The following is a 10,229-nucleotide window of genomic DNA, read 5'->3' on the forward strand; positions in this document are numbered from 1 at the left end:
AAATGGTGGTTCCCAACCCTGTCCCTGGAGACCTACCATCCTGCAGGTTTTCAGTCCAACTCTGATAAAGCGCACCTCATTCAGCAGCTGGAGAGGTCATCGAGCTGCTCATCAGTAGAATCAGGTGCGCCAAATTAGTGTTCGAATAAAAACCTACAGGAGCCATCTCCAGGAACATGGTTGGGATCCACTGCTTTAAAAGTACTGTGTTGTACTCTCTTGAACAGTAGGTGGCAATTCAAGCGAGTAAAACAACAATAATAATAATAATAATAATAACAACTGTGAGACAAGGAGCAGATTCAGTGGCTGAAAGGACGGTGTTTCCCTAGTGATTTTAGTTCACGTGCTCCAAAATTAAACGTGCAGCTTGCAGGGTCTGGAGCGGCACAGCAGGGGGCGCTCTCCTATCACAGCAGCGACTCGGTCAGCACCGTTCGCGTTTGAATGCTGAAACACCTGAACGTAAGACTGCCAGGGGTACGTTGCAGAATCTGTAGACGAGCCAGCTGCTCAGCGCCACACTCTAACAGTCAAAGACCTGTCTCCCTGCCATCGAAGATAAAATGCTCCCGTTTGACCCATCTTATAATTATTCTTGAAGGGCTATATGACTAAGCACGATACCGCAGCAATGGATGTTTTTTTTTTTCATTGGGCATACCTCTTCAAGAATGCTCATAAGATGCCTTAAACTGGAACACCTCAGCTTCAAAAGCCGGGAGACAGAAAGTTGATTTGCGAGAGGTCAAAGGGTAAGCGTCCGGCTTTTTCTTCAGAATCTGCGACGGCCCGTGTCATTCCTTCACTCACGGAAATTTGATTTAAAGAGCAGCGTGATGTTTAGGGAACTGAGCTTGCCCAGAGTCTGAGGTTGTGAGACTGATCATCGGGTGGGGCACCAGTGTTAGGGTTAGGGTTAGGGTCCTTAAGCAAAGTACATAGGCTGAGCTGCTTCAGTAAATATCCAGCGCTATAAATGGATGGAAGATGAATGCAAGCTGCTTGGCAAGTGAGCACTGCATTTGGATAAAAGCCAGACTGCTAGCTGGGTTACTGCATTGAAGGTTAATGTTTTACCAGCAAACGCCTTAGCAGACCCCCTAAATATACAGTTTTTAAAAAAAAACTGTGTGGAGATTATTCAGCAAACAATTGTCAATGAAGCAAGAAGCCAAAGTCGAATGGCCTACAGTAAGCAGTGAACAGCCAGAATACACTTAATTGCTTTAATACACATCTCACTGCTGCATAAACACTGGAGGCCATTTTCATGTAAACCTTTTTTTCTCTCCTTCTTCATACTTTGTTTATAATTGTTGGGTGGCAGCAGGGAATTATCGCTTAACAAATCATGCACAAGTAGGGCGTCCAAAGTCTTTAGTCTTCTGTTAATATTTTCCTTTGCTCAACTGTTTAAACAGAGATGTTTACACTGTTGAAGTGCATTTGACCTGAATTGCACACCTTGAGGAAAAAAAAAAAGAAGACTGATCTGTGTGCATATGCAGCTCACTGCTATTGGATGCCTGTAGGGGACGAAGCCCAAAACAAAATAATCTTGGGACAAACAAGTCACAAGGTTTGAATTTACCTGCTTTATTGTCCTCAGAGACATGCGAACACAGAAACACACCAATGGATAACTCATTATTCCCATGAAATATATTGCCACAGAATTTAACACATAATTGCATAGTCGTATACTGAATGTAAAATAGGCTGAATGTCAAGAAATTCAAATTTGTTCAATTTTGTTGTGAGGACACAATTTATAGGATGTATTTTAAAAATCCTTTTTGAAGATTAATCTGAAAAGATATTTCAGTGATTCACAGAAATTGGCGTACAGTATGTTTAATACTTGAAAAAAATCATGCTATTAAACTGCCCATGATTATACATATTAAACAGATTATGCATACAATTACTGGTCATAATCATCCATTTTAACCAGGTCATACTCATCCATGTAAAATTTGCCATAATCATCCATAAGGCAGAACTGCCAGTTGACTTCATGCATCTCGTTGGTGCTTCATACATGTCAGGGTCATTGGGGAGGTGTCACTGTGTCCCGCCTTCAGCCTGCCTCTCCAATCAGGCCATTTTCAGGACCGTTCGAATGCTTGAGAGAGAGAGAGAGAGAGAGAGAGAGAGAGAGAGAGAGAGAGAGAGAGAGAGAGAGAGAGAGAGAGACAGTGACGTCAGCCTTGATTTGGAGTGAAATCAGTGATTTTGTTTACAGCGCTGATGTGGCCTTCATTCCTTAAGTTTGTACGCACAGTAAAGTTGGGGATAAAAAGGGTGGATTATATTTGACAAGGTGAGTAAATCAGTGCTTCAGTCAGTTAGTTGGTCAGTCAGTGACTTGCAGTGCCAGTCATTTTATCTGTCAGTCAGTCAGTCAGTCAGTCAGTGACTTACAGTACCCGTCATTGCGTCTATCAGTCAGGTGTCAGTCAATGAATGCGTTCATCAGTAGTACAGTCAGGCCCTCGCATTGCATTCTAGTTGAAAATTAAATGTGAAATAAACACAACAAACATGAAGGTACTTTAGCTTGTTTGTTTTGGCCATGGGATTCTTGTAAATATTTCTTTTGTGTGTGAATCGATACTGGGTATCTACCAGGAAATGAAAGGAAAATTTACAGGATGGCAGATCTCCAGGAACACACACACACACGCACGTACATCAAATATTCATGAATCAGTAGCAATCCTGAGGACCTGTAAATTTCACCATGTCAGCGTAATAGGCATCTGTGGTATAGATTGGTCAGATATCTTCTCTGTGACTTATTTTCGTTCCACTTTTGTTTTTACTTTCTTAGTTTTATTCTTTACCCATGTTGGTTGTTCTGGTTGTTAATGAAATAATATATATAGAGTTTACCTTTTCCCACTTGTCATGAGGTCGAAAGCCTCATTGACCTTTTCCAGGGAAAGGTTGTGGGTCACAAACTCATCCACCTTCAGCTTCTTGTTCATGTAGTCATCGACCAGCTTGGGCACGCTGTCCACACTCTTCCACCCTGAAGCACAGGAACACATCACACAGACAGCGCTGAGCAAAACATGCTGAGAAAAACAACACTTTCAGCCTAAAGTGCGCCGTGCATCACACACACAGCGTTGAGCAAAACATGCTGAGAAAAACAACTCTTTCAGCCTGAAGCCCACAGTGCATCACACACACAGCGCTGACCAAATTAACCAAGGAATAAACATGGGAGAAAAAATTCCTTATTCCTCCATTCCTTATTTAAAAATCAGGTAACAACAAAAGTATCCAATTTTACTGTGATATCCAATATCTTAATGTCTGTGCAAACAAACAAGCAGAATGTTTCACACTTCACACACACCGATTCGATACGCTTACCACCAAAAAAGGTTCCCTTCAGGGTACGGCCCAGCAGGAGGCTCATGGGGGGCACGGACATATCCTTCTCCTGAACGTACCCCAAGATCACACAGGTCCCCCAGGAGCTACGACAGGACTCCAGAGCAGCTCTCTGAAAGGAGAAGAGCACAGGTTCACCTGACCCACCATGACACGTCTTCCCCATAACACAGAAGTAGTCTGAGCCGCCAGATTTTTTAAATTTATTAAAATCGGACAGCAGGCTCAGGGTTGTGTCCCTCTCGAAACCAAATGGGGAGTCAATGACATGACGTGCATTTTACAATTTAGTCTTTTAGCAGATGCTTTTACCTGAAGCAACTTGACAAAAGCGCATTTCACATTTTAACTGTGGAGGGGATGAGAGTCAGACAGGTGAGTCACAGAAAGAGTCCTCTCGTCAAGCTCACCATCACGTCCACGTTGCCGACACACTCCAAGGCGAAGTCAACCCCTCCGTTGGTCATCTCGGTCAGCACCTGGCTGATGGGCTTGTCGTGGTCCTTGGGGTTCACAAAGTCGGTCGCCCCAAACACTTGGGCCTTGGGGAACTTGTCCTTGTTGAGGTCCACAGCGAAGATCCTGGAAGCTCCCGCCGCTTTACAGCCCATCACCGCCGCCAAACCCACGGCCCCCAAACCAAACACCGCGCACGTAGAGCCAGGCTCCACCTGCAGGGGGCGGGGTTGGGAGGGTAAGAGATGATAACCTCGCAAGAATTCTTTCACGGATTATAGAACAGGCGGCTTTCTCACTGGCAACCGAACTGCCTTGACCAAAACATGAATGTAACAGGGACAAAGTTTTTTTTTTTTTTTTAAAGAGGCAGGTTAAATGCGATTAACGCTGTAACTCCCTCCGCGAAAAAAAAAACCCTTCTTTCAATGCTATTACTGTGACTGCTATCATCTTTTATGATCTATGTTCGAATGCATTTGCATTTTATTTATGTATGAACCCCAGAAAGCACTGTCCCCCCGTGGTGACCGTACACATGAGCACTGTAACTGTGGATGTGGAAGTGGAGAGCGTTTTTGACTCCTGGGTGAAGACGCGCGCGCGCACGCACCTTGGCGGAGTTGATGGCGGCTCCGTATCCCGTGGAGATCCCACACCCCAGCAGGCAGACCTTCTCCAGGGGAGCGTCCTTTCGTATTTTGGCCAGCGCGATGTCCGAGACGACCGTGTACTCCGAGAACGTGCCCAGGGCGAACAGCTGGTGAATCTCTTTCCCTCGACAGGTGATCCGGCTCGTCCCGTCCGGCAGTACCCCCTTCACGGTCTGGTCCCTGCAGGTGGAACAAAAGATAGTGTGTGTGTGTGTGTGTGTGTGTGTGTGCACTGGCTGAACCGCCGCCCGAATAGAGGGACTGAATGCGTTTGTGCTGGGTTTGGCTTTGCCGTTTGGTAGGTGGCAAGCTTAGCATATAGAGATTTTTCAAGCAAAATTATCCAAAACCACGAAAGACTAATTGTGTTCTCCAGTGGCTGGAGTTCCCCCAGAAGCATGCGCAGCATCTGCCTCCCGTTCCTGTACCCGCTCGTAATATGCACATTAGGAAGAGGGCCGCGTCGCTCACAGGCCAAACAGCAGCACGCAACACCCCCGTGAGAGGCCGTGTCTCAACATTTCAAAGGCGGCCGGCAGGCAAAAGCATCAGAAGAAAAGAGCAAGAGCTGAAAAAGAAAGTGAGAGAAACGAGAGTCCGCGATAGGCTGGCAGCCTGTCCAGGGAGTATTCCTGCCTCTCGTCCCAGTGCATGCTGGGATAGGCGTCAACACACCCCGACCCCGCCCAGGATAAGTGGGTATAGATAATGGATGGATGGATGGATGAGGTGAGAGGGATCCATACCAGTTTGTCTTGCACATGTTGGTTTTCGGGCTCTGGCAGTATTCGCACTCTCCACACTGAGCCGCGAACAGAGGGATGACTGTGTCCCCTGCAGAAACAGGAGAAGGGAAGGGAAGGAGGGAGGGATGGAGGGAGGACACGTTAGAGCGGGAGTTACAGGGAACACCTCAGAGCGTGTTTCCCACCCAGCTGGACTGCCCAGCAGTGCCTAGCGGGCAAACGAACTGTGAGCGTAAGCGCGAACGTGTCGGGCGCGATGGGGGTCGCAGAACTTCACCTTTGGAGAATTTGGAGACCCCGGGGCCGACGCTCTCCACGACGGCCGCTCCCTCGTGCCCCAGGACGACGGGGAAGGAGTGCATTCCGCCTTGCGGCAGCGACGTTTCTCTCAGGACGGCCAGGTCAGTGTGGCAAACCCCGGTGGCCACGATCTGTCCCAAAATCACACAACAACCCTCCATTCCATCTGAATAGGCACACAGCACCCCATCCCACACACACACACACATGCATACATCAAAACTGACTTTTTTAATGTGCAGCGTCTCTCTAGCACAAGCACCGATCCAGGATAACGGATTGCTGCCCGACGCAGGATGAGAGCTGTAACCATGACGATGCTCGGGGCGTGAACGGTACCTTGATGCGGACCTCGTGGGCTTTGGGCGGGGCCACCTCCACCTCTTCGATCGACAGCGCCGTCCGCGGCTCCCAAGCCACCGCCGCCTTGCACCTGATCACCTGGAACAGTGCAGTCCAGACAGAGCAATCACGCCTTTATTTTGATTTATTATTTCATGAAGGTCGGCTGATTTCCAAGCATGATCTCCTGGCCGCATTCAGACTGAATGATTTATGGACTGAAGTAAAACTCAAGACAGGCGGGTTTCCTCTGGCTGCTAACTTGTTCTTTCTGACAGTTAGTCAAACAGAGGTTTCCTCTAGTCTTTCCACAGCAAAAAAAAACATTGCCCTCTCTATCCCCTCCTCTCTCCCTCTCTCTTTCATTCCCATTTAAATGGTAAATATAAGTGATTTCAAACATTCTCCAGACAATCCGTTACCTTGCCTTCAGTCCCCATGTCTTCTCTCTGTGCAAGTGCCAGGTGGCTCACCCTGTCGCCAGATGAATATCAAGCGCAATCAGTCAATTCCTGGTTAATGATTGGCAGAAACTCTCGCTCGTACGTGCGCGGCATATAAAACGATGATTGATGTCACTCGAAGCGGTTTAAAAACGCTTGGGGTGGGACGATCAAACTTGATGGCAGGTCTTTAAGCGAATCACCGGGAATGACCTCTTCAAGGAGCACGGCAGCCTTTATGACAACTGCACTTCCCTGACTGTGATCCAGCGAGTAATAGCTTGTGTCTGGAGAGTGGGTGGTACAGTTACAGTTGAGTGATGAGGACAGGTTCAGGATGATAATCGGTTCAGATGCCAGATGAAAAGCTGCCAGGTCTTTGGATGGGAGTGGGAAACCCCTCGGCCAATGCCATTCCCGCATCCTCTCGGCCAATCAGATGCCACCAAGACTCCATGACCTCGGCTGACTGCATGAAACTGGGGGAATAAGTCACACGGTTTGACAGGAATCAGATTCAAGAGACTACTGTGCCCAGCCGACGCCCGAAAATAGGAACTCATGCTTACTTGCAAAGTAAAATTTGTTAACGGCCAACAGGATTTGTACTGTAGCTGCTTTTTAAAAAGCAAAGTTAAAGGAGTACCATGGTGGTTGAACGTGACACTTCCCAGTTGTCTTCAGGCAACAACAAAACAAATGTGCATAATTTTTTAATTCTTCAGTCATTTCAATGCACTTTAAAACGTATTTTTCTAAGCCTAAATTTCCCACGATAAAAATTCACCCGAACCGTCTGGGCGTGGTAATGAGAACTGTCAGTTAGCTATGATTGACAGACCGTGCCCCGTTACCATAGCTACCCCCATGATACGCGCTCTCTTTGGGAGACTGAATTTTCACAAGCTAGCTAGGTTAGTAGGGCTAGTATATCAAGTATCGGTAGATAGCTAAGGTAAGGACGTTGACTTATATCCAATTATAGTTTTTGATATCTAGCTAGCCAAGTTAAGATAAAAGCACAACTTTAACGTCCTCATAAAAGCAAACTAGCAAGCTAACGTTATCGATAACATTGCCTTATGAAAGCAAACCTCCTAGCTAGCTAACGTTAGCTAGCTAGCTAAATGAGTATAACCAGAAATAATCTAAAGGCACTCTAATTTAAGTGAACCTAACGTTAGTGAAAAATTTGCATTGTCTGAACAGCAGGACGGTGTGTCCTGTCAGATTTCTTTACGGGGCGTGGAAATGGGAGTAGTTACTGTATTCGTGACGTAGCAAAATGACAACTTTCTCAACCGGTTGAAAATAGGACGATGAATTTAAAACGCAAATTTCTCCAAAAATACAGAACGGACATATTTAATACTTTGCTCATTGTGTTTCTTCAATGCCTCTTGTGCAAATAGCACATAAAACCGAGAAAGTGTGAAAATCACCATGGTACTCCTTTAAGAAAAAAAAAACATAATTTTAGCAATATTTTAGCCCCAGGTAAGAAGAAGACTTAAGGCAGGGGTTAATCTGAAGGAATCTCCATACGTTTTGACTTCAACATGCAGCCCCCAGCACACATGGAGGCCCGTTAGGTTTAGAAAAATGTTTGGAAGCACTTCATGTACAGTAGCTCACAGTAACACACTTGGGGCCATATTTAGTAAAGGACTGTGACTGCTTCGCAATGTTTACGTTGGATGCAGGCTACTAAGCGTACGCAAAATCACTATTAGGATACACTTTGCTGGGGTTAGGTCACTCCACAACTTTCCTTTTGATGCATAGTTAAATTACATTGAAGGCATTTAGCAGACACTCTGATCCAGAGCAAGTTATCCATTTACATATCATTTACACTGCATCCATTTATACAGCTGGACATATACTTCAGCAATTCAGGTTAAGTACCTCAGGGCAACAGCTGTGTCCTTCCTTACCCGTTACACTACACCGCCACCGTTGTTCATGTTCATGCGCATGTATGCCTGGAGTGAGATCATGTAAATTAGGCCAGTAAAGTGTTCCGTCTGATTTATTAAAGCATGCATTATTTGTGATTGTACTCTTTTGCGTGGGAATTTTTAGAACTGCTGAAAGCAGGAGCTGATTTGCCTTGATTTAGCCCATGGCGGTGTCGGCCTGTACACACACATCGTCTGCAGTCAAACCAGTTTGCCTTGAGGGCTACACGGGGTGAAGATGAACAAATGCATCTTCACTGATGCATAACACCCTGGAAAGGAGAGGGGATTTAAAATGTGTTTCACACATGTTTCTATTAATCACTTCTCACTTATTTTCAGATGTGGTAGGACATTACATTGGTTTTATTGAAAGGACAACTACTTCTTTTGAAGTCACCAGCTGGCAGTTATTATAAAAACGCAGTTCAATTGGGTACAGTATAATTATCTGTGAATACAGTTTCACCTTCAGGTGTTCTCCCATAACGAGTTCATTCGTGTCTAATCCCTCCACTCACACTCATTTTGCATGGATTTTTCACCTGCTGGTCTATCGGTGTTAATATTCTTTCCTTGGTTGGACCACCCCCAGTGTCTTTTGCCCTTGTAAAGTTTTTCTTTTTGTACACTGCCTAATATCGAGCCATCTTTTCTTTACATGGTCGTCTGTTTGTTTTATCATACCTAATGTGTCAATCTCGTATGTGATGTCACTCCAAATTTTTATTCTCTCCATTGGTGTTGTATTCCATGGCTGTAAAATGGCATCGTGAAGCTGTACCTTGTTGCCTACATTTTCTGATCTGTAAATTTAAGTTTTGTTTTTCTTGAGGTTCCCTCGCTACTTGTGCCCGATCGAGCCGTATCCATTGCTTGGCACCTTCTAATCTGGACGTGTCAACACACCATATTGTTTCTGACCATTTTTTATGGGCGCCCCCTCCCAGGAAATTGTGAATGAGGGCGTCAGATTTATTTGATTGTGTGAATAGAACTTGACAAATCTTTAATGTGAATAGAACTCGATAAGTCTTTAATGCGTTTAAATAAAGATGAATGATATCTAAGATCGCAACAGAGCAGTAATATACAGACGGGAGACAAATTTAAAGAAAAACGGACATAAAATGTCCCAGTAAGGTGTTGGGCCACCAGAACAACTTCAATGCGTCATGGCATATATTCTACAAGTCTCTGGAGCTCTACATGCTCAGAGCATGATAGGATATTAATTATGTGGCTTAATTGTATCGTGCAGTGCACCTGTATGGAAGAGTCTGTATACGTTATGTTTCTCCACTCATTGATTCAGACTATGTTATATAATGTTTTAGGTTGCATTCCTTGGTCAATCTGGCTCTAAAAGTCTCTTCACAGTGTTTTAACATCTCATAAAAAACAAGATTTCAACGTACAAAAATGCCAAGTTACTCACACATACAAGACATACCCCGTCTATAGCTCATTCATTCAGACTGCCAAAATCCAGGCCTGCGATTAAAAGTATTGATATCAAAATGATGCCAAGTTGCGGTACTACAAACAATATAGGCTATCTTGCCTCACCGAAATTACATAAGATGTATTCCAAAGCAATGCTACCCAATATTTCCTCAATTCTTTCAAGTCACTTGAGTTATAGACGGGGTATGTCTTGTATGTGTGAGTAACTTGGCATTTTTGTACGTTGAAAACATGTTTTTTATGAGATATCATTTCTTTTTGCAAAGCGTTGTATTATGAGAGTGAGAAATGCGAAGTGACCTTGTAAGAAACGGTTGTGGATTATAGCTATCCCTGTGTGAATTTGTACAGTCTGATGAGCGTGTACCGTTTGGCAGTTTTGGTTTGCTATACATGTAAAACACTGGCTGTGACAAAGGGTAGTAATTGTTTGTATGTGGCTAGATAGAGAGG

General features: G+C 44.8%; 1 protein-coding gene across 1 annotated transcript; it reads right to left on the bottom strand.

Annotated features, from left to right (window-relative positions):
- Window positions 1–1,578: 1,578 nt before the first annotated feature.
- On the bottom strand, window positions 1,579–6,819 carry LOC135254530 (alcohol dehydrogenase class-3-like). Its single transcript, XM_064334768.1, has 9 exons — window positions 6,328–6,819; window positions 5,903–6,004; window positions 5,541–5,694; window positions 5,264–5,351; window positions 4,478–4,697; window positions 3,819–4,079; window positions 3,388–3,520; window positions 2,899–3,037; window positions 1,579–2,128 (listed from the first exon to the last, which is right to left on the bottom strand). The coding sequence occupies exons 1-9, from the start codon at window positions 6,343–6,345 to the stop codon at window positions 2,101–2,103; spliced, it is 1,143 nt and encodes a 380-aa protein (XP_064190838.1). The 5' UTR covers window positions 6,346–6,819; the 3' UTR covers window positions 1,579–2,100.
- Window positions 6,820–10,229: the final 3,410 nt, after the last annotated feature.

This window comes from Anguilla rostrata, chromosome 5 (genome assembly GCF_018555375.3).
Source record: "Anguilla rostrata isolate EN2019 chromosome 5, ASM1855537v3, whole genome shotgun sequence".
NCBI lineage: Eukaryota > Metazoa > Chordata > Actinopteri > Anguilliformes > Anguillidae > Anguilla > Anguilla rostrata.

Excerpts from the sequence above, each read along its gene's own strand:
- LOC135254530 (XM_064334768.1), bottom strand. Across the intron at positions 3,521-3,818 it reads TCGGCAACGTGGACGTGATG|AGAGCTGCTCTGGAGTCCTG; the intron begins GTGAGCTTGACG and ends TTCTCCTTTCAG. Across the intron at positions 2,129-2,898 it reads CTCATGACAAGTGGGAAAAG|CATTCGAACGGTCCTGAAAA; the intron begins GTAAACTCTATA and ends CTCTCTCTCAAG.